We start from the raw sequence: 23,701 nt of genomic DNA, 5'->3' as shown, positions 1-23,701 counted from the left end.
TTTCCAAAAAATCCCCTTTTTATGGCATTTTCCCAAAAATCCCCTTTTTATGGCGTTTCCCCCGGCAGAAGCGGCAGATGGCCAGCGCTGACCGTGTCACGCTCTATGGGCTGATGGTGAAGCCCATCCAGAGGTTCCCTCAGTTCATCCTCCTCCTGCAGGTGAGACGAGGGAGAAGTTCTGGAGGACATCAGGGAGGTTCTGGAGGATGTTTAGGACATCCTGGAGGAGGTTTTGGGGAGCTTTTGGAAAAGGTTTTAGGGAGATTCTGGAGAAGCAGCTTTTTGGGTGCTGCAGGACAGGGCCAGAGTTTTTTGGACTTTTTAGATTTTTTTTATATTTTTGGATCCATCCCAAGGATCATCTCCTAAGCTTTGATTTTGGAGGTGCCCAAAGTGCTCCCAATTCCCTCAGTCCATCCTTCTCCTACAGGTGAGAGAAGGGAGGTTCTGGAGGACTTTGGGGAGGTTCTGGAGAAGGTCTTGGGGAACTTCTGGAGAAGATTTTGGGGAGCTTTTGGAGAAGGTTTTGGGCAAGGTTGCAGAGATTCTGGAGAAGGTTTTGGGGTGGTTCTGGAGAAGGTTTTTGGGAGATTCTGGAGCAACTCCTTTTTGGGAGCTGCAGGACTGAGACGCACTTTGGAGTGGGCACTCTGGTTTTTTGGATCCACCCAAGGATCATCCTCCACACCTCAGTGTTGGAGCTCCGTAAGCGCTGCCGTGGCGGTTCCTCAGAGCCATTCCCGGTGTTTCCGTGTCCCAGGACATGCTGAAGAACACCCCGCGCGGCCACGCCGACCGCCTGTCCCTGCAGCTGGCGCTGACCGAGCTGGAGACGCTGGCCGAGAAGCTCAACGAGCAGAAGCGCTTGGCCGACCAGGTGGCCGAGATGCAGCAGCTCAGCAAGAGCATCAGCGACCGCAGCAGCTTCAACAAGGTGGGGGCTCCTCATCACCCTCATCTTCATCCTCATCCTCCTGCTCGTCTTCATCCTCAGCCTTAGCCTTCTTGTCATCATCATCCTCCTCATCCTCGTCGTCATTCTCCTTGTCCTCCTTGTCCTCACCTCATCTTCCTCATTCTCCTATTCTTCATCCTCCTCGTCCTCCTCATCCTCAGCCTTCTCATCCTCCTTCCACCTCCTGCACCTCCTCCTCCTCATCCTTCTCATCCTCCACCTCATCCTCCTTGTCCTCCACTTCCTGCTCCTCATCCTTCTCAACCTCCTCTTCCTCATCCTCCTCATCCTCCACCTCCTGCACCTCATCCTCATCCTCAACGGGGTTTGGAGCTGCCGGGTGGGATTTGTGGCTCCCTCTCTACATTGGGGTTTTTGGGAAGCAGGATCGCTGTTTGCTCCCAGAGGATCTTAATTCAAACCAAACATTGAAGGTAGAATTTGGGAATTCCTCCTCAAGGATCTGCGGGTTTTGATTTGGAGCTCCTAGTCCATGTCAGGGTGTCTGCTGGTTCTGGAGAAGGTTTTTGGGAGGTTCTGAAGGAGGTTTTGGGGAAATTCTGGAGAAGGTTTGGGAGCTTTTGGAAAAGGCTTGGGAGCTTTTGGAAAAGGCTTGGGAGCTTTTGGAGGAGGTTTTTAGGAGGATCTAGAGATACTTTTTGGGAGGTTCTGGGGAAGGTTTTTGGGAGGATCTGGAGGAGGACTGGGGAGATTCTGGAGGAGTTTTGGGAGCTTTTGGAGAAGGTCTTGGGGGGTTCTGGAGAAGGTTTTGGGAAGTTCTGGAGAAGGTTTTGGGGAAATTGTGGAGAAGGTTTGGGAGATTTTGGAAAAGGCTTGGGAGCTTTCGGAGGAGGTTTTTAGGAGGATCTAGTGATATTTTTTGGAGGTTCTGGGGAAGGTTTTTGGGAGGATCTGGAGGAGGACTGGGGAGATTCTGGAGGAGTTTTGGGTTCTGGAGAAGGTCTTGGGAGGTTCTGGAGGAAGATGAGGACCTCTTGGAGAAGCTCTATTTTTTGACAATGCTGGGAATTGGCGATTCTGACTCCATGGTGGGATTGGCCACTCCGGGGTGGCATCTCCAGCCTGGAGTCACCATCTGGGGGTTGTCCTGCAGCTGCTGAGCTCGGGGCAGCGGCAGCTGCTGCTCTGCGAGACGCTGACCGAGACGGTGTACGGGGACCGTGGGCAGCTGCTCAAGTCCAAGGAGAGGAAGGTGTTCCTGCTCAGCGACCTCCTGGTCTGCGCCAACGTCAACTTCAAGTACGTGCTGGGCACCTCCTGACCCCAGAACTCTCAGGAGATCTCAGCACATCCTCATCCTCTTCCTTATCCTTGTCATCCTCACCTTCCTCCTCCTCATCCTTGTTTTCCTCCTCGTTCTCCTCATCCTCGTTCTCCTCATCCTCCTTGTTCTCCTCATCCTTCTTGTTCTCCTCATCCTCCTTGTTCTCCTCGTTCTCCTCCTCCTCATCCTCCTTCTAATTCCCATTCTCTGCATCCTCCTCATCCTCATCCTCATCTTCCTCCTCATTCCCATCCTCTGCATCCTTCTCATCCTCCTCATACTCATCCTCCTCCTCGTCCTCCTCATCCTCATTTTTGGGGGGAATCCCATCGAGTTCGGAGAATCACCATTTGAGTTGGGGTTTTTTGGGGGAATTCCCATTGGGTTTGAGGTTTTTTGGGGGAATCCCACCAAATTTGGGGTTATTAGGGAAATCCCATTGAGTTTCAGGTTTTTAAGGGGGATCCTACCCAGTGTGGGGATTTGGGAGAAAATCCCATCAAGTCTGGGGTTTTTGGTGAGAATCTCTTTGATTTTGGGGTTTTTGGGAGAATTCCCATCAAGTTTGGGGTTTTATTTCGGAAATCTCATTGAGTTTGGGGTTTACCTGCCCACCTTTGACCCGTCTCCTTTCCTCCTGCTGTGGGATCTGGAAATGGGGTGGAGTTGGCGGGATTTGATGCCGCCAAGTGGGGAAACCACCCCAAATTCCCCAAATCCCACTGAATCCCTCCTTTTTCCACTCTCCAGGCCAGTGCCTGCAGGGTAGGTGCCAGGTGTGCTGTGCTGTGTCGTGTGCCCCACCTTTGGGGGTTCCTGCACGGTGTGGGGTGCTCGGCCTGGGGAATGCTTTTTTTTGGGGGGAAGTCCATATTTTTTGGGAAAATCCAGGGGTTTTTTTTGACCTGGAGTTCTTGCCTTGATAGAGGCCAGCTGGAAATCAGCAGCCCCACATTTTGGGGTTCCTGCATGGTGTGGGGTGCTCGGCTTGCAGGACATGTATTTTCTGGGGGGAAAACCCAGGGTTTTTTTTGGGAAAATCCATGGATTTTGGGAAAACCCGGGGTTTTCTTGACCTGGAATTCTTGCCTTGGCAGAGGCCAGCTGGAAATCAGCAGCCTGGTGCCCCTGGGCCCCAAGTACGTGCTGAAGTGGAGCACGGCCCTCCCGCAGGTGCAGGTGGTGGAGGTGGGCCAGGAGAGCGGCGCCGGTGACAAGGACAGCGCCGTGGCCGTGGCCAACGCCGGTGCCCGCCGGCACGCGCCTGCCGGCCAGGCCGCACACAGTGAGCTCCTGGGGTGGGGCTGGGGGCCTTCCGGGGGATTTCACCCCGCTGAGGGGTGGTGGAGTCACCAATGCAGCACTCGGGGCCTCATTCCTGGTGGGAGAACCTCCCTGGGCAGGGATTTGGGGGGTCTTAGGGGATTTGTGGGGTTTTAGAGGATTTCACTGCTCTGAGGGGTGGTGGAGTCGGAGATGTGGCACTCCAGCCCGGTTCCTATCAGGAGAACCTCCCTGGGCAGGGATTTGAGGGGTTTTAGGGGATATGTGGGGTTTTAGAGGATTTCACTGCTCTGAGGGGTGGTGGAATCACCAATGCAGCACTTGGGGTGTCATTCCTGGTGGGAGAACCTCCCTGAGCTGGGATTTGGTGGGGGTTTAGGGGATTTCACCATTCTGGGAGATGGTCAGGGCCTCATACCTGGTGGGATGACCTTGGTGGGCTGGGATTTGGGGGGTTTAGGGGATTTCACTGCTTTGGGAGATGGTGGAGTTGCAGATGCAGAGGTCCAGCCTCATTCCAGCAGGAGAACCTCCCTGAGCTGGGATTTGGGGGATTTTAGGCAGATTTCAGTACTCTGGGAGGTGATGCAGTCATGGATGTGGTGCTCCAGCCCCATTCCTGGCAGGAGAACCTCCCTGGGCTGGATATGGGGGATTTCACCACTCTGGGAGTCACCATCCGTGGAGATGTTTGAGGAGCAGCAGCCGCAGCACTCGGGACCATCCCTGGTGGTGTTGGGTCACGGGCTGGGCTCCCTCTTGGAGTCTTCTCCAACCTGGTGGATCCTGTGGTGCTCCATGTGCCTGAAATCCCGTTTTTTCCCCCCAAAGATAAGGTCTACCTGGGCCCCCCGCGGCTCTTCCAGGAGCTGCAGGACCTGCAGAAGGACCTGGCGGTGGTGGAGCAGATCACGCTGCTCGTCAGCACCCTGCACGGCACCTACCAGGTACCGCCCGCGCCCGGCACCGCCGCCTGCCCGGGAACCGCCGGACGGGATCTGGGGCGATCCTGGCTCTGAGGGACCATTCCCAATGTTCTCCAGAACCTGAACATGACGGTGGCGCAGGACTGGTGCCTGGCCCTGCAGAGGATGATGAAGGTCAAGGAGGAGGAGATCCACTCGGCCAACAAGTGCCGCCTGCGGCTGCTGCTGCCTGGGAAACCGGACAAGTGAGGCGGGAATCTGGGATGCAGGAGGAGGTGGAGGAAGAGGAGGAGGTGGAAGAGGAGGAGGAGGAAGATGGGGATGAGGAAGAGGAAGAGGAGGATGAGAAAGAGGAGGAGGGTGAGGGTGAGGAAGAAGATGAGAAGGATGAGGAGAAGGAAGAGGAAGAAGAGGAGAAGGAGGAGGATGAAGAGCAGGATGAAGATTATGATGATGAGAAAGAGGAAGAGGAGGAGGAGGATGATGATAGGGATGAGGATAACGATGAGGAGGAGGATGATGGGGGGAGGATGAAGATGATGATGAGGAGGAAGATGATGGGGATGAGGATAAAGATGAGGAGGAGGATGATGGGGATGAGGATAACAAGGATGAGGATAACCATGTTGAAGAGGAGGCTGATGGGGGTAAGGATGAAGATGATGAGGATGGGGATATGAAGATAACAAGGATGAGGAGGATGAGGCTGAAGGCCGCCGTGTCCCGCAGGTCTGGGCGCCCCATCAGTGTCATGGTGGTGTTCATCACCCCCAGCCCCCTGAGCAAGATCTCCTGGGTGAACCGGCTGCACCTGGCCAAGATCGGCCTGCGTGAGTCCTGCTCTTCCCGGAAATCCTGGTGTGGGAAAGGGGGAAAACCGGGAGCTGTGGGATGGAGGAGGGCGGGGAGGTCCTGGAGAAGGTTTGGGAGGCTTTGAGGAAGCTTGTGGAGAAGATTTGGAAATTTTCTGAGAAGGTTGGGGAGGTTCTAGAAAATGTTTTGGGGAGGTTCTGGAGAAGGTTTGGAAGATTTTTGGAGAAGGTTTGGAAAAGTTTGGGGATTGTTGGGGAGGTTTCTGGAAGTTTGGGGAGGTTCTGGAGGTTTGGAGAGGTTCTGGAGAAAGTTTGGGAGGCTTTGGGGAAGTTTGGGGAATGTTGGGGAGGTTCTGGAGGTTTGGGGAGGTTCTAGAGAAGGTTTTGGGGAGGTTCTAGAGAAGGTTTTGGGGAGGTTCTGAGAAGGTTGGGGAGGTTTTTGGAGAAGGTTTGGGAGGTTTGGGGAAGGTTTGGGTGTTCTGGGGAAGTTCTGGGAGGCTTTGGACAATATTGGGGAGGTTTTGGGGAAGGTTTGGAGGAGGTTCTGAAGGTTCTGGGGAAGGTTGGGGAGGCTTTGGGAAAGGTTTAGCAGGTTTTGCAGAAGGTTTGGAGAAGGTTTGGGAGGTCCTGGGAAAGGTTTGGGAACTTTTTGAGAAGGTTGGGGAGGTTCTGGAGGAGGTTGGAGAGGTTTGGGAGAAGGTTTTTGGAGAAGGTTTGGGAGGTTTTGGAGAAGGTTGGGAAGATCTGGGAGAAGATCTGGGAGGTTTTGAAGGAGGTTGGGAAGGTTTAGGAGGTTTGGGAGCTTTTTGAGGTTGGGTAATCCCATATCCACGAGCCAGAACCTCAACCCCATCCCAGCCTGATGTCAGGGAACGCCTTGCGATGGAATTTCTTCCCCTAAATTTGGGTTTTTTTTCGGGACTTTTTCTCCCTGCACACTGCAAATAATTCTGTGAAGGGGGTGAGGTGCATCCCAAATCCATGGAAATGGTGGATTGGGGTGAACATGGATCCCAGGGGAGGTGTTTGGGGTGGGGATGATCCCAGCGCTCCTGGTTTTCCACAGGGGATGAGAACCAGCCGGGCTGGCTCTGCCCCGACGAGGACAGGAAGAGCCGAGCTCCCTTCTGGTGTCCCATCCTCTCCTGCCACATTCCAGCCTTCTCCTCCAAAGCCTTGGACCTGCAGGTGAGAGCTGCAAAAACCCAGGATCTGACCGGGAAAGGCACAAATCCCATTCCTGAGGGACTGGAAAACCCTCGGATCCAGCTGGGAAATGCACAAATCCCACCCTGGAGTGGATGGAAAAGGCAGGAATTGGGGCAATCCAGACTGGAAAGTTGGGAATAGCAGCTGGATCCCAAATTTGGGGATCTGCCCAACATGCTGCCTGCTTGGGATAATTTGGGTTCTCCATCCCCTTCCCCTCTGGTGCAGCATTTTTGGGGTGGAAAGGCACAAATTCCACAGTGGAGGGGCTGGAAAAGGCAGGAATTGATGGAATCTAAGGGGGAAAGTTGGGAATGGCAGCTGGATCCCAAATTTTGGGGTTCCCACTGATTCCCTGCAAGTTTGGGATGATTTGGGTTCTCCATCCCCTTTCCCTTCATATCCATGATTTTGGGGTGGAAAAGCACAAATCTCCCAGTGGAGGGGCTGGAAAAGGCAGGGATTGGGGCATTCCAAGGGGCAAAGTTGGGAATGGCAGCTGGATCCCAAATTTTGGGGTTCCCACTGATTCCCTGCAAGTTTGGGATGATTTGGGTTCTCCATCCCCTTTCCCTTCATATCCATGATTTTGGGGTGGAAAAGCACAAATCCCACAGTGGAAGGGCTGGAAAAGGCAGGGATTGGGGCATTCCAAGAGGGGAATTAGGGAATTGCAGCTGGGCTGGGTCCCAATCCCAATATTTTGGTTCCCACAGCTCGGAGCTGCCGTTCACAATCCCGTCCATTCCTCGCTCCTGGGGTTCTCAGCTGTCAGCACCTCCCTGCCCCAGGGCTTCCTGTGGGTGAGCAGAGCCCACACTACGGGGTTTGGGGAGATTTGGGTTTATTTGGGGTGATTTGGGGTTTGGGGTGATTTGGGGTTTGGGGTGATTTGGGGTTTGGGGTGATTTGGGGTTTGGGGTGATTTGGGGTTTGGGGTGATTTGGGGTTTGGGGTGATTTGGGGTTTGGGGTGATTTGGGGTTTGGGGTGATTTGGGGTTTGGGGTGATTTGGGGTTTGGGGTGATTTGGGGTTTGGGGTGATTTGGGGTTTGGGGTGATTTGGGGTTTGGGGTGATTTGGGGTTTGGGGTGATTTGGGGTTTGGGTTTATTTGGGGTTTGGAGTTTGGGACAACAGATCCCAGGATTTGGGATTTGGGGTTATTTGGGGTTATTTGGGATCTGGGGATTTGGGGTTTGGGATTGGGGATAACAGATCCTGGGATTTGAGGTTATTTGGGATTTGGGGTGGCTCTGGCTGGAATCCCAGAATGCTCATTCCTGGTTTTCCTGCCCTGCAGGTGGGAGGGGGGCAGGAGGGGGCAGGGGGTCAGGTGGGGATCTCTGGGTGGGCACAACCCCAACGGATCTTGGGATTTGGGATGGCTGGAATCCCGGGATGCTGATTCCCACTTTTCCCAATTTCCCCCAGGTGGGAGGGGGGCAGGAGGGGGCAGGGGGGCAGGTGGAGATCTTCTCCCTGAACCGCTCCGTGCCCCGAACCGTCAAATCCTTCCCGGTGGCGGCCCCGGTGCTGTGCATGGAATTCATCCCGGAGCCACATCCCGAGGATCCCGCGGAGCAGGGAATGGCCCCAGACCCAACCCCCAACGCCCCCCACCCCGCAGTGTGCCTGGGGCTGCAGGACGGGAGGTGAGATCCCAGATCCCAGATCCCGGCTCCCATCCCAGATCTCAGCTACCATTCTGAATCCCAGCTCCCATCTCGAATCCGAGCCCCTATCCCAAATCCCAGCCCCTATCCCAAATCCCAGCTCCCATCCCGAATCCCAGCCCCCATGCCGAATCCCAGCCCCTATCGCGGATCCCATCTCCCACCCCGCTCCCCCCCCACGCTGCGGGGCTGATCCCGATCCCGGCCCTGCTTCCTGCCCGTGCTCCAGGGCCGATCCCAATGCCAGTCCTGCTCTCTCCCTGCACTCTGGGGCTGATCCCGATCCTGATCCTGTTCTCTCCCCCATGCTACGGGGCCAATCTTGATCCCGATCCCGCTCTCTCCTGGTGCTGCGGGGCCATTCCCGATCCAAATCCCAGCCCTGACCCTGCTCTCTCCCTGCACTCCGGGGCTGATCCCGATCCTGCTCCCTGCCCACACTGCGGGACTGATCCCGAATCCCAGCCCTGATCCCACTGTCTCCTGGAGCTGCGGGGCCGATCCCAATAATCCTGATCCCATTCTCTCGCTGCGCTCCGGGGCGATCCGAATAATTCAGATCCCATTCTCTCACCGCGCTCCGGGGCCAATCCCAATGCCAATCCCGGGTTCTCTTCCTGTGCTCTGGGGCTGATCCCAATGCTGATCCCGGGTTCTCTTCCTGTGCTCTGGGGCTGATCCCAATGCTGATCCCGGGTTCTCTCCCTGGGTTCTGGGGCCGATCCAAATAATCCCAATCTTGTTCCCTCCCGGTGCTCTGGGACCGATCCCAGTGCCGATCCCGGGTTCTCTCCCCGCGCTCTGGGGCCGATCCCAATCCCAGTGCCGATCCCGGGTTCTCTCCCCGCGCTCTGGGGCCAATCCCAATGCCGATCCCGGGTTCTCTCCCCGCACTCCAGTCCTGATTCCAATGTCGATCCCAGGTTCTCTTCCCACACTCCGGGGCTGATCCCAATACCAATCCCGGGTTCTCTCCCCGCGCTCCGGGGCCGATCCCAATCCCAGTGCCGATCCCGGGTTCTCTCCCCACGCTCCGGGGCCAATCCCAATCCCAATGCCGATCCCGGGTTCTTTACCCGCACGCCGGGGCCGATCCCAATCCCAGTGCCGATCCCGGGTTCTCTCCCCATGCTCCAGGGCCGATCCCAATCCCAGTGCCGATCCCGGGTTCTCTCCCCGCACTCTGGGGCCGATCCCAATCCCAGTGCCGATCCCGGGTTCTCTCCCCGCACTCCGGGGTCTCCCCATGCTCCAGGGCCGATCCCAATCCCAGTGCCGATCCCGGGTTCTCTCCCCGCACTCTGGGGCCGATCCCAATCCCAGTGCCGATCCCGGGTTCTCTCCCCGCACTCCGGGGCCAATCCCAATCCCAGTGCCGATCCCGGGTTCTCTCCCCGCGCTCCGGGGCCGGCGCTGACCCCGGGGATGCGTTCCCGCTGTCCCGCAGCCTGCTGGTGTTCGGGGCGGTGGCGGCGGGGACGCCGGTGCTGCAGCGCTGCCGCGTGCCGGGCGCGGTGCCCGTGCTGTGCCTGCGGAACAGCCCCGCGTTCCTGCTGGCCGGGCTGCAGGACGGGAGCGTGGCCGCCTTCCCCCGCAACCACGGTGAGCGCCCGGGGACCCCGCGGGCGGGAGAAACCCCAGAGGGATTGGGGTGGATCCCTGTTTGGGAAATCCTGTTGGGATTGGGGTGGATCCCCCTTTAGGATAACCCACAGGGATTGGGATGAATCCCTGCTTAGGATACCCATTGGGATTGGGGTGGATCCATGGTTGGGATATCCCGTCGGGATTGGGATAAATCCCCCTTTAGGATATCCCCCATGGATTGGGATGAATCCCTGTTTAGGATATCCCCCATGGATTGGGATGAATCCCTGTTTAGGATATCCCCCATGGATTGGGATGAATCCCCATTTAGGATAAATTCCCCTTTAGGATATCCTATCGGGATTGGGATAAATCCCTGTTTGGGATAAATCCCTGTTTAGGATAAATCCCTCTTTAGGATATCCCATTGGGATGAATCCATATTTAGGATCCATATTTAGGATATCCTGTTGAGATTGGGATAAATCCTCACTTAGGATATCCCGTCAGGATTGGGATAAATCCCTGTTTAGAATGAATCCCCATTTAGGATATCCCATGGGGATGAATCCATATTTAGGATCAATATTTAGGATATCCTGTTGGATTGGCATAAATTCCCATTTAGGATGTCCTCTCTGGATAAATCCCATTTAGGATTTCCCATTTTGGATAAATCCCCATTTTTCCTTTGTTTTCCCAATATTTTCCCCTTCCCTTGGCAGCCCCAGATAAGGAAAATCCAGTTTTCCCAAGGTGGATCCAAAGATACTCATTTTGGGGGAAAACCTTGGGGAAATGGTCCTGGAGAGGGGCTGCTGCAAGATCCAGGGTGGGATCACAAGGAATGGGAATTTTTGCTCAACCGCCCCGCCCCCCCCCCTCCCCCCCCCGTGGAAAATTCCCTTTATTCGCTGGATTTTGGGGTTGTTTTCCTGGGATTTGGCTCAGGCTGAGGTCCCATCCTGCTGCGACTCTTCTGCAGAAATTCCTGGGTTGGGAAATTCCCTGTTTTCGTCACTAGGGGGTTGGGGAGAGCCGGGAATCCAGTGGAATTTTCGGATGCAATTCTGGGTTTTCTCTAGGAAAAGCTGCAGGAAGCAGCACCTGGCTCAATCCTGAGCCACTGAATCCCCGTAAACGGGGATTTTTGGGATTGTGCCCATCCCCTCTCGCAAGTGATGGCAACTCTGGGAGCCAATTAAAGGGATTTAATTAATTTTAATTGATTAAACAGCAGCCATGGGGGGGAGTTCTTAACCTCATCCTGATTTTTTTGGAAGAATGAGCTTCCCTGAATCATTCCTTTTCCCTGGAAATTGGGATATGCTGGGAGCAGGTCTTGGAGCATCCAAAGGCTCCAAATTCCTGAGATTTGAGGGTTTGGATACAAAAACATGGATTGGGAATAAAAAGAAGGAAAATGCCGATGGATCCGAGCCTCTGGCCTTGGATTCATCCCGTTCCAGCTGCTTCTGGATCCTCAGGACTGGCCTGGAATGGCCCTTCCAGAGCAAATCCATTAAAAAAAAGGGAATTTGGGCTTTTCCAAGGAGCCCTCAGGGTGGAGGTAGCCACTCCTTCCCTGCTCCAGTGCTGTGTGAAGTGGGAAAAGGGAATTTTGGGAATGTTGGGAAGTGGGAATGACCCTCCTGGTGACTCCTGGGGGAGCTCAGTTGCCCCTGGAGCTTCCTGGCTGTGCCGAGTTTCTTTTTCTCCTTTTCTGTGATATCCCATTCCACGTGTGCTCAGCATTCCCTGTTTTCCCTGGTATCCAGTTCCACGTGTGCTCAGCATTCCCTGTTTTCCATTACCCTGTTCCATGTGTGCTGAGCTTTCTGTGTTTTTTCCATTATCCCATTCCCTTTTACCCAATCCCCGTTATCCTGTTTCCTGTTGTTATCCCATTCCCTGTTTCCTGATATCCCATTCCCCATTATCCCATTCCATTATCCCATTCCCTGTTATTCTGTTGCCATTATCCTGTTCCATGTTTTCCCATTCCATGTTTTCCTGTTCCCTGTTATGCCATTCCTGACCCCATTCCCGGTGATCCCGTTCCAGGGGGTTTATGGGATGTGGGCTTGGTGCGGATGGTCCGGGTGGGGTTGGGGCCGTTCCCTGACGCCATTCCTGACCCCATTCCCGGTGATCCCGTTCCAGAGGGTTTGTGGGATGTGGGCTCGGTGCGGATGGTCCGGGTGGGGTTGGGGCCATTCCCTGACCCCATTCCCGGTGATCCCGTTCCAGAGGGTTTGTGGGACGTGGGCTTGGTGCGGATGGTCCACCAGTGCTTGGGGCCATTCCCTGACCCCATTCCTGACCCCATTCCCGGTGATCCCGTTCCAGAGGGTTTGTGGGACGTGGGCTTGGTGCGGATGGTCCAGGTGGGGTTGGGGCCATTCCCTGACCCCATTCCCGGTGATCCCGTTCCAGAGGGTTTGTGGGATGCGGGCTCGGTGCGGATGGTCCGGGTGGGGTCTGGCCCCGTGCGGGCGCTGCTGGCGCTGGAGGAGTCGCTCTGGGCCAGCTCCCAGAACCTCGTCAGCGTGCTGGGGACACCCGAGCTGCAGAGCCAGGTACGGGAACAGCGGGAACAACGGGAATGGGGATAGGGGTGGGAGTAGGAATGGGAATGGGAACAGGAAGAAGAATGGGAATAGAAACAGGAATGGGAATGGGAGTGAGAATGGGAGTGGGAATGGGATCAGGAATGGGTATGGGAGTGGGAATGGGAACAAGAAGAGGAAGAAGAATGGGAGTGGGAATGGGGAGGGAAATGGGATCAGGAATGGGAAAATGCTCTGGAAGGGGCTTGGAGTGGGGCTGGATTCTGGTGAGAGGGGCTGGGAGCTGAATTCCCGGTGGAGCTCTGTTCTCCCAGAGCAGGAATTCTGGAAATTTTGGGAATGTTGGTAATGTCAGTAATCCCGGGAACGTTGGGAATCCCCCAGCACTGTTTCGAGGCGCACCCGGAGCCCGCGGCCGCGGTGACGCTGATGGTGCGGGCGGGCAGCGGGGTCTGGATGGCCTTTGCCGAGGGCTCCTCCATCCGCCTGTTCCACACGGAGACCCAGGAGCACCTCCAGGAGATCAACGTCGCCACCAGGACCACCCTGCTGCTGCCTGGTGAGCAATTAACCATTAATTAGAGTCGTTAATTAATGATTCAGGGGGAATCAGGGAATGGGACCACTCTGCTGTTGCCCAGTGAGCAATTAATGATTGATTAGGATCATTAATTAATGGGTCCATGGGACTGAGGGAATGGGACCACCCTGCTGCTGCCTGGTGAGCAATTAACCATTAATTAGAGTCGTTAATTAATGATTCAGGGGGAATCAGGGAATGGGACCACCCTGCTGCTGCCTGGTGAGCAATTAATGATTGATTAGGGTAATTAATTAATGGATCCATGAGGAATCAGGAAATGGGACCACCCTGCTGCCCAGTGAGACCCCAATCAGCACTAACGAGGAGTGGGAGTTAATTTATGAATCCATAGGGAATTAGGGAATGGGAGCTTCCTGCTGCCCAGTGGGATCCTCATTAACAGCTAATGTAGGTGATTAATTAAAGGATCCAAGGAGAATCGGGGAATGGGGCACCCCAGGGTGTCCCACCAGGATCCATGGCTTTCCCAAGGAATAGGGCAGGGATGGAGCTGGGCAGGAATTGTGTCCCATGATCCCATCCCTGGATCCCGACTTTGTCCCGTGATCCCATCCCTGGATCCCATATTTGTTCCATGATCCCATCCCTGGATCCCATATTTGTTCCATGATCCCATCCCTGGATCCCATATTTGTTCCATGATCCCATCCCTGGATCCCAACTGTGTTCCTTGATCCCATCCGCATCCCCCATCCCTGTCCCACTCCAGGTTATCCAGCCTCATTCCCACTCTCTGGGTAGGTTATCCCAGCCTCATTCCCTCTCCACAGCTCCATAATCCCCTCATTAGTTCTGAGCACCAGACTTGTGCAATTCCCTGTTTTTTCCCCTTTTCCTTCTTTTTCTGGGCATGTCCTGATATCCTGATATCCCTCCCATCCCTCTATTCCCGGGCAGGAGCGTTGGGATTAAATCCATTTGAACTTCTGCTCCCAAACCCTCTGGAATGTGGCAGCTCCTTCATGAGCCACAGCACCATGGATTTACCGATTTCCCCGGACTGATCACTTTCCTTGGATTCATCTTATCCTGGATTTCTCTCTTTCCCTGAGTTAACCTTTCCCTGGACTTCTCTCTTCCCCTGAGTTAATCTTTCCCTGGATTTACCTCTTTCCCTGGCTTTGTCGCTTTCCCAACTCCCATTAACTCCTTCCCATAAAATCCTCAATTCCTGTTGGAATCTCACTTTTCTCCCACTTCTTCTTTTTCCTCTTTTAATTCCTTTCTGTTCCCAGTGCTCCCCTCTGGGTGTGGATCTGCTGGGATCTTCCTGAGGCCGATCCCTATGGAAACCATGGCTAGCTGGGAGTTGGCCATGGGGTTCTTCCTGATCCTGGCTTTTCCTGGCTTTTCCCACTGCAGGGCAGAAGCTCGTGCGCGTCACCAGCCTCCTGCTGTGCCAGGGCTCGCTCTGGGTGGGGACGGATCTGGGAATCATCGTCCTGCTGCCCGTGCCGCGCCTGGAGGGCATCCCGAAAATCACCGGTGAGCCCTGCAGCCTTCCCAGGAAAGTGGTGACGTTCCTGGAGAAACAGCACCAATCCCAGAGAAACAGCACCATTCTCAAAAAACAGCACCATTCCCAAAAAACAGCGCCATTCCCAGCCTGATCCTAGCCTATTCCCAGCCCGTTCCCATCCCAATCCCATTGTTTTCATTCACAGCCCATTCCCAACAATTCCCAGTTTATTCCCAGCTCACTCCCATCGCAATTCCACTTTTCCTATTCCCAGCCCATTCCTGGGCTCATTCCCATCCTGACTCCCCTGTTTTCTGTTCCCAACCCATTCCTGGCCCATTCATGGCCCAGTCCCAGCCCATTCTTGGCCTCATTCCCATCCTGCTCCCACTGTTTCTGTTCCCAGACCATTCCCAGTCTCATTCCCATCCCAGTCTCGCTGTTCCTATTCCCAGCCCATTCCTAGGCTGTTTCTGTTTCCATCCTGCTGTTTCCATTCCCATCCCCAGTCTAGTTCCCATCCTGATCCTGCTGTTTCTGTTCCCATTCCCAGACTCATTCCCATCCTGATCCTGCTGTTTCCATTCCCATCCCACTGCTTCCATTCCCATTCCCAGCCCAATCCCGCTGTTTCTGTTCCCATCCCGCTGTGTCCGTTCCCGTTCCCAGCCGATCCCGCTGTTTTCCAGGGAAGGGGATGGTGTCCCTGAACGGCCACGCCGGCCCCGTGCAGTTCCTGGCGCTGGCTCTGAGCACTTTGGCCCCCGACGCCCTCCGGGCCGAGCAGGACGAGCCCGACGAGGCCGAGGAGGAGAAATCCCCGGATCCGGAGGGGCTCCAGCCGCGGGAAATGCGGAAAAAAGGGATTTTGTTACAATACCGGCTGCGCTCCACGGCACACCTGCCCGGCCAGCTGCTCTCCGTGCGGGAAGCGGCGCCAGGAACGCCGGGAACGCCGGGACACGCCGAGGAGGATGGATCCATCTACGAGCTGGCCGACGATCCCGATGTGTGGGTGCGGAGCCGGCCCTGCTCCCGGGATTCTTCCCGCAAGGAAATCTCCTCCGTGGCCATCGTCTCCGGAGGCCGCGGGTACCGGGATTTCCGGGCGGAATCCACGCGCCGCTCCGGAGCCGCCGACAGCTCCCTGCTCATCTGGCAGCTCCCACTGGCACTCTGAGCCCGCCTGGAATTCCCGAATTTCCTACCTCAGGAGTCTCCCGAATTCCCGGAAGCGGCGCCGCCGTGGGCGCTTGGGCCGCTGCGAGGAAAAAAACTGGGAAAAACGCGGGATTCTCCCCCAGATCCAGCGGATCTGGAGTTGGGAGCGGCGGGGTTTTCCCGGTTTCCCTGCGTGTGTGTGTGTGTGTGTGTGGGTAATCCCTAGAGATAGAAATCCCTGGATTATAAATAGGCTGTAAATTATTACCTGTAAAAAGAAGGAATCTGTATATATTGGGAATGCCAGGAAGAGCAGGAGCAGCTCCCGAAAAAGCGGCTCCGGCTGCAATATCCACTTCTGTTCCCAAGTGGGAATTTGAGGATCTTCCGTACTGAAATCCCCTGGATTTGGGAGCCGAGCCTGCTCGGCTTCCTGAGGAAAGGAAAACAGGGGAAGTGTGGAAATAAATCCCATAGGAATGGCCGTGGTTTCCTTGGTTTGTGGCTTCGGGGCTGTTCTGGGATTTGGGAGCAGCATTCCAAAGGTTCTGCTTCCCTGGGAATGCTCCAGGATGGGGTTTGGAGCAGTCCGGGAATGCAGGTTTCTAATGGAATGGGATGAGCTTCCAGATGATTCAAACCCATCCTGGAATTCTGGGATTCTGATGCACCCCCTTGGAGCTGCACATCCTAAAAATCAGGTAAAAACCCCCAAAATTTCCTCTTTTCCCACTGGGAATGGGGTGGGATGGAGGGAAAATCCATCCCCTCATTCCTCTACTTCTGCCCTCTCCATTGGCGCAGGAGAAATCCCAGCCCAGAGAGTCGGGAACTCATCCCGGGACTGGATCCATTCCTGCCTCTAACAGGGATTCCATGGGGAGCATCCGAGGGATGGGATGGATACTCCCGAGCCCTGGAATGGGAACTGCTGATGGATGTTCCATCCTCTTCCCAACCCTCTCAGGTCATCCCAACCCTCTCAGGGATATCCCCCTCTCCTCGTCCCAGCCCTTGCTGCATCCTTGGAATCCATGGAGCAGCCGCCATCCCCGCAGGGCCGATCCTGCTCCAGGGGCTGAAACGATCCCAAAGGAAATGGGATTTGCTGCTCCCGCTCCCTCTGAGCCGGGCACCGAGCCGGATTGTCCGAGGCCAGTGCTGCTTTTCCCACATTTCCCATTCCAGGCTGGGAATTCGGGTCAGGGGGTTGATTCCAGGCCAGGCCCCGCTCCTGCCCGCCCCGGTGTCCCGTGTCCGACACCGGCTGCACAGCCCGCCTTGGGGACATCAGGTGGCGCCGAGTGACACTCCGAGGCTTTTAACGCCTCACCCCGGCACGGCTCAGCTGCTCTGGGCGTCAGAGAGCTGGGAATGCTCCGGATCCAGGGATTTCATGGTCTGATTCCTGCGCACAAACACCGCAGCGGCCCCGACTAAAAATAATCAACGTTGGCTGCATTCGGGGCTGATTGACGAGCTCCGCAGGCAGCAGCGGCTCCTGGGAATTCCATGGCATGAGAGATTGGAAATGGGACTCATGAGGGCTCATCCCATTTGGAAAAACTTCCCAGGATTTCAATGTGGGTAGATAGGGAGCAGAGACAATTCTAGGGGAGAAATCCAGGAATATTTCACCCCCAAGGTGGGCAGAGCTTCTAGGTATTCCATGCAAGGAAGGGTAATTCCATACTTTCCATGCATGGAGAGGCTGGAAACTGGAGTGTCCATGACTTGTGGGGGCTCATCCCCTTTGGAAAACCTTCCCAGGATTTCCAGTGTGGGTTCACAGGAAGCAAAGCCAATTCTAGGGGGGAACTCCAGGAATATTTCACCCCCAAGGTGGGCTGAGCTTCCCTGCCTTCCATGCAAGGAGGGGTTGGAATCTGCAACTTGTGAGGGCTCATCCTGTTTGGAAAACCTTCCCTGGATTTCCAATATGAATAAATAGGGAGCAGAGCCAATTTTAGGGGAGAAATCCAGGAATATTTCACCCCCAAAATGGGCTATGGAAGAACTTCCGTAGCTTCCGTACAAGGTTGGTTTGGAAACTGGAGTGTCTGAAGCTCTTGGGGGCTCATCCCACTTGGAAAACCTTCCCAGGGATTTCCAGTATGGATTCGTAGGGACCAGAGGCAATTTCAGGGGAGGAATGCGGAAGTTTTTTGCCCTCAAATGAGTTTTTCTCCTTCCTTGAGCAGGATTTGCCCTTCCCAAGTGTTCCAGTCCCTGCTGAGGAGGTCCCTGTCCTGCTCATCCCAACTCACCCCAGCTCTCCATGCTCTCCTGGGCTAAAAACAGGGATGCAGAGGAAATTCCAAGGGTTTTCCTCCTGGCTGCTCTTCCCAAGGAAGCACTTCCATGTGAACTCCTCTCTGGCTGCATCTATGTGCTGGTGGGAACTGGGAATGGAAAAGATGGACATGGATCGCTCCAGGTGTGGTGGGAACTGGGGATGGAAAAGATGGACATGGAACACTCCAGGTCTTGTTCCTGGGATCTGGAGCTCATGGGAAGAGTTTTCCAAGTTTCCAGATGTGAGGCAGCTGCCTCAATCAGGGATCATTGTTCCCTGCTCTTCCTGGGAGTTGGGCTCTGCCAGCAAAGGGTGCCAAGGGGAGAAGCTGAGGGAGCTGGGAACATTTCAGATCTTGCTCCGGCTCTGGAATCCAACCTCATCCCCCAGGCTCACTGAAAAAGCCTTTCTTGCCCCCAGATGCCTCTCCTGAAGGATCTTTGGGATGTGGACTGGCTCTGCGGGGCAGGATGTGGATCCTTGGGTGGGAGACACGCAGACATCCCACATTCCATCGGACATCCCATACTCCATAGGATAGCCCACATTCCCTCAGATATCCCACATTCCAGCCCACTCCCACCCCCTGGCTTGGGCTTTGCAGGGGATTCAACAGAGCTGCTGCTGAGGCCTTTTTGGGTTATTTTTGTCTCATTCCTTAAGGAAAGGGGAGGTAGATTAGTCATTCCTGGATTTTCCTGATCCAGGCCAAAGTCCTCTCGTCTTTATTTCCCTGTCACTCCAATCTCCCCCAAAACCAGCTTAGAGCTGGTGCCTGTCCAAGCTTTAAACTCCTCCAGGGGCTTATCCCGGCCAGATTCCTGGTTTTTGACAACCCTCTCAGTGCTCGGTGGCCCCCTCTTCCCAAGATAATGGGATTAATTACAGCCGGATTTGTGTTCCCTGTGCTGGGTTTGAAGGAACCGCTCGGAAACGTTGACGGCTTTGCCTTCCCCCTCCTTCTCCTGCTGGATTTGGGCTCCAGAATCGCTTCCCTTGGAGCTGGTGAGTGACCAGGAGGCTGGGAAGATGATGGGGAAGCAGCAAGTCTGGAAGCTGTGGGATTCCAGGGATTTTGGGAAGCTGGGCTGAGGAAACAGAAATAGCAGTGCTGGAAAGGGATGTTGGAATGGTGGAGGTTGCAATGGTGGTCACGTTGGAATGATGGATGTTGGAACGATGGCCATGGTAGAATGGTGGATGTTGGAATGTTGGCCATGTTGGAATGGTGGACGTTGGAATGATGGATGTTGGAATGGTGGATGTTGGGATGATGGGTATTGGAATCGTGGCCATGTTGGAATGGTGAATGATGGAATGGTGGCCATGTTGCAATGTTGGCTATGTTGGAATGGTGGATGTTGGAATGATGGCCATATTGGAATGATGGGCACCGTGGAAGGGGATGTTGGAACCATGGGTGTTGGAATGATGGCCGTGGTGGAAGGGGATGTTGGAATTACGGCCACGGTGGAATGACGGATGTTGGAATGATGGCCACACTGGAAGGGGATGTTGGAATTACAGCCATGGTGGAAGGAGATGTTGGAATCATGGCTGTGCCACTGGCCAAAGCCAACACATAATGATGATGGCCCCATGGCAAACCCATAGTGATGCTGATCCCAAGTATCCCATTGGGATGAGCCATGTGCCGCAACAAACCCTGATCCCAATCTTTGGGAATGGTGGGTCCATGAGCAGATCCCCACCCATCATGGTGCTTGACCCCATGGCAAACCCACAGTGGAGGAAATTGGAGGAAACCCATAACCGATGTCAATTCCAACCCCCACATTGGGATAAGGGGCCACGTGCTGCACCAACCCCTCATCCCAACCCTTGGGAATGTTGGACCACAGGGATCCTCAACTCCCCAAGCCCGTGGGGGTGGGACAAACCCATCCCCAGGACACCCTGGACCTCCGGGATGTCCGAGCCCCCCTTCACCCGCACCCTTGAGCATTATTTGTGTGCTAATTACCTTCTCATTAAGGCTCCAGGCCAGGCTCTTTCCCAGCTCCACCACGGATTTGGGCAGCTGGGAGGAGGTCGGGAGGTCCATCCCTAATTCCAGGCCCGCGTGAGCGCCCCCCATTAGTGTAATTAGCCGTGCTAACGAGGAGCTGTGATGTTTTATGCATGGCGCCTAATTTAACTCCGGCAAGCTCCCGCTAAATTTAACTCCATTAATCATTGATTCCCGAGGGGCCGGATCCCTGATTAGCGTCACATGGATTAGGGCAGGAAAGGGATTTAAAATAAACCCCCCTCGCCCTTCTCCTGCGGGAGACGGAGCCACTGGTCCTTGGATGAGTCTGGAATGTGGCAGGAAGGCGTCGCTCCTTTCCTGGGTTTATTGGGACTATTTTCTGGGGAAAAACAGGGAAACAAAAGCATTGTGGGATCATTTCCCCTTCCCCATTCCCAATCCTGGTTTTCTTGGCCATGTTTACACAGTCTTCAGTGTTTAATTATTTTATTGCAGGCTCCAAGGGTTTATGGAGCAATTCCCAGATTTCCTTGATGAATTCCCAAGGGTTGGGAGCCACCGGTTGGTCCTGCATCACTCAGCCTGTCCAGATGCCGGCAGATCCAGCAATTCCCACCGCGCACATTGAAATTCCTCAAGGAGCTTGAGGACAAGGCTCGAGTCCCTTTGGTGTCCAGCTGCTCCCAGTTTCCTCCCATTCCCTAAGGAAAAAAAATCCCCCTCATTATTTCAGAGTCACTGGATTTTAAGGGATTTCCCCCCTTCCTTAACCCCATCGCTGCTGTATTCCATGGATTTGGACCATTCCCACACCTCCTGCTCAGGGATGAGGATTTGGGTGATGTCCATGAACCTCTTCCAGCAGGTGGAGCCACCAAAATTCAGACATTTAGGTCTGAGCATCCACGTCCTGCGATGGGGGAGAATTTGGATTGGAGAGTTTGAGCTTCCATGTCCTGGGATGGAGAGACACTGGGATTTAGGGGGACACTTGGATTTTGGGGAACATTGGAACCTGGGGGTGTCTGACCATAAAAATCCCAGTGTTGGGGGTTGGATCCTGGGATCTCGGTTGTCCAAACATCCAAGTCCTGGATTGGGATTTAGGGGGTACATTGGGACATGGGGGTCTGAGCATCCTTGTCCTGGAATGGGGCGGAACATTGGGATTGAGAGATCTGAGCATCCGGGTCCTGGACTGGGCGGGGGGGATATTGGGATTTAGGGGAACATTGGGATTTGAGGGAACATTGGCATTTGAGGGAACATTGGATCAGGAATCTCCAAGCATTGAAATCCCGGCCTGAGGGGTGATTCTGGGATCTGGGTTGTCCAAACACCCAAGTCCTGGATTGTAGGGACAGTGGGATTTAAGGGGGACATTGGATCAGGGGGCTCCGAGCATCCCAATCCTGGCCTGGGGGGATACTGGAACCTGGAGTTGTCCCAATATCCAAGTCCTGGATTAAAGGACATCAGGATCTGGGGGGGTCTGAGCATCCCAGTCCTGGATCAGGGGGACAGCAGGACCTGAAATTGCTGAATTTTCCTCCCAGGCAGGTGAAAAATGAAGGAGAAACGGGAAAACCGGAGCCAAGGCCGGGCTGGGATCGCGTCTTCCCAAGGCACAGATGGAGCAATTAGAGGACAAATCCTTCCTGGGGCTGATCCCACTCCAGGAGCGCAAACACTTCCACGGGGGGTCCTTTGTGAGGCTGCTGGAAATTCCGAGCCTATAATTCCTTGATGGAAATGGGATATTCAGGTACTTGAGATGGCTATGAGAACAGAAAAAAACATGGAAAAAGAGCATTTCCCACCTGCAAAATTCCCTGGGGCAGTGGGCTGGGAACCAAAAATCCCAGGAAAAATTAATATCTAAGTGTGTCATTGCCCAGCCCAGGTGGATTTGGGATTTGGGAAGCAGCGGGAGAATCCCAGTCTGCCTCCCTTCCTCCTGTTCCATGTCCTCGGGTCACGGATTCCGGCCCTGGGGAGCAGAACCAATTTCCCAACGTTTCCAATTAAACGCTTCCCATCCGAGTCGTTAATTAGGACGTTCCAGGGCACTTCCCAGGCACTCAAATTTCCCAAATATAATTATTAATATCCCATGAAACAATGAATTATCGCCCACAATTAAAATTAATTACGTTTCTCCAAGTTAATTAAATTATTCTTCGGATAGGGAGATGAGGGAATTCCAGTATCCAAAGGAGAGGCCTCGTGGGGAACTTGGAGGAAGCAGAAGCAGGGAGGGGGCAGTGCTCCAAAATTCCAGGTTTTTCTTGGCTTCCCATATTCCCTGTCCCGTTCCCTTGGGCTTGGATACAGTGGGGTTTTCCATGAAAAAAAAAAAAAAAACCAAAAAAACCCAATCCTGATATCTTCAATTTTCCAGGAAAAGAGATTTTAAATAAATGCTAATTTTTACAGAAAGTGGGAATTGGGTCTGGAGCAGAGGCCAAGGAATCAATCCATGGGAACACATTCCCAGTGATCCAAACCCCCCAAATTCCAGCAATTCCCCCTTCCACGGCCCAGTCAGTTTTTTTCCATCAGGTTTCTAAATGGAGGGAATAATTCCAGAGGTTCGGAATTCCCTGTGGAAGGAGTGGCTCTGCTCCAGGCCCGGCAGCTCCTTTGTGTCCTGCCAGGATCCAAGATCCAGGATCCAAGATCCAAGATCCAGGAGCCAAGATCCAAGATCCAGAAGCCAAGATCCATAGATCCAGGAGCCAAAGTCCAAGATCCAAGATCCAGGATCCAGGATCATTTGCCCTTCCTTGCTCTTGTCCATAAATCACCGTTATCCCCCGAAATTGCCTGGGAATAACTCGGGGTCATGGAGCTGCTCCGGGTAATTTTCCTGCATTTATCCGCTGGGAGGGATGGGATGGGATGGAATGGCTCGAGTGGGTTTTTATTCCCTTCTCACTTTCTCAGCTGGATTAACCCTTCTGTGGGAGGATAAAAAGAGGGAATGGTGAGATTTTCCACTCTGTGTTGTCTCTTCATTTGGGAACAGCTCCTGGGCCTTTTCCCATCCGTTTTCTGGGAAAATTTGGGAACCAGGACCTTATGGGGAAAGGGAGAAAAGGAAAAGCTGCAAATAATGGGAAAAAAGAATATGGGAAAATAATGGCAAAAAAGGAATTTCTATTTTTTGAAGGGTCGAAGATGGAGCTAAAATCCCAATGGATTGGATAAAAGAAGGAATTTTGGGATGTGTTGGGTACCTGGGCCAATGGATTGGGATAAAAGAAGGAATTTTGGGATGTGTTGGGTGCCTAGGGGGGGGTCTCCTCTCCCTAAAAATTTTTGGTTTATCCCCCTTTCCTTCCTCTCCCATTTCCTGATGGATTTATTCCCATCCATATTTAAATCTCAATGTATAATTCAAATATTCCTGCCCTGGATTTCCTTATTCCAAGGACTTTCCTTCTCCAGGACTCCCTTGAGACCCTCCCTGGATTTCCCCCATCCTTGATGTTCCTGTTCTGCATCCAAGGATAAAAAACCCCTCCTGCAGATTCCCAAAAGCCCCACAAAGGCTAAAAATTCCCACTGAATCCCAGCCAGAGAAGCACTTAAACATCTCCACGGTGATTAATAAGGAATAAATGGCTGGATTTGGGATGGATCCGGGATTTTGGAGCTGCACAGGGAGGAGGAAAGAGCCGTGGGAAGAAATCCCACTTCTTGTTTTACATCGCAACAGATTTGTTCCCATTTTTCTCCCATTTGCACCCAGGAGTCAGAGTCAGTTTGGGAAAAATGGTAAAAAATTCCCTCTGGATGTGTCCAGGAAAATCCAGGCTCTGCTGAGCCCCTTCCCTTAATTCCAGGAAAATATTGCAAATTCTGTTCTGCAAGAGGAGGG

The 23,701-nt window shown here is 54.0% G+C and overlaps 1 protein-coding gene across 5 annotated transcripts in view; it reads left to right on the top strand.

The window, feature by feature from the left end:
* ARHGEF10L (Rho guanine nucleotide exchange factor 10 like) overlaps positions 1-16,012 on the top strand; it is a 31,846-nt gene extending 15,834 nt beyond the window's left edge. For 3 of the 5 annotated variants that reach the window (XM_041419727.1, XM_041419728.1, XM_041419725.1), the window contains 16 exons: positions 69-161; positions 763-936; positions 2,072-2,217; positions 2,993-3,007; positions 3,340-3,527; positions 4,358-4,473; positions 4,570-4,697; positions 5,182-5,282; positions 6,331-6,452; positions 7,190-7,276; positions 7,907-8,127; positions 9,596-9,750; positions 12,172-12,314; positions 12,690-12,864; positions 14,272-14,394; positions 15,058-16,012. In XM_041419727.1, the coding sequence (XP_041275661.1) occupies positions 69-161; positions 763-936; positions 2,072-2,217; positions 2,993-3,007; positions 3,340-3,527; positions 4,358-4,473; positions 4,570-4,697; positions 5,182-5,282; positions 6,331-6,452; positions 7,190-7,276; positions 7,907-8,127; positions 9,596-9,750; positions 12,172-12,314; positions 12,690-12,864; positions 14,272-14,394; positions 15,058-15,548 (2,478 nt within the window). In that variant the 3' untranslated portion in view covers positions 15,549-16,012. The remainder of the gene's footprint in view (positions 1-68; positions 162-762; positions 937-2,071; positions 2,218-2,992; positions 3,008-3,339; positions 3,528-4,357; positions 4,474-4,569; positions 4,698-5,181; positions 5,283-6,330; positions 6,453-7,189; positions 7,277-7,906; positions 8,128-9,595; positions 9,751-12,171; positions 12,315-12,689; positions 12,865-14,271; positions 14,395-15,057) is intronic. The other 2 variants (XM_041419729.1, XM_041419726.1) reach the window with 1 other exon arrangement.
* Positions 16,013-23,701: the final 7,689 nt, after the last annotated feature.

The sequence above is a fragment of the Onychostruthus taczanowskii genome, unplaced genomic scaffold (genome assembly GCF_017590055.1).
Source record: "Onychostruthus taczanowskii isolate IOZ18803 unplaced genomic scaffold, ASM1759005v1 scaffold61, whole genome shotgun sequence".
Lineage (NCBI taxonomy): Eukaryota > Metazoa > Chordata > Aves > Passeriformes > Passeridae > Onychostruthus > Onychostruthus taczanowskii.
Note: the sequence above shows the minus strand (reverse complement) of the source record. Positions and strands in the feature narration are given on the sequence as shown.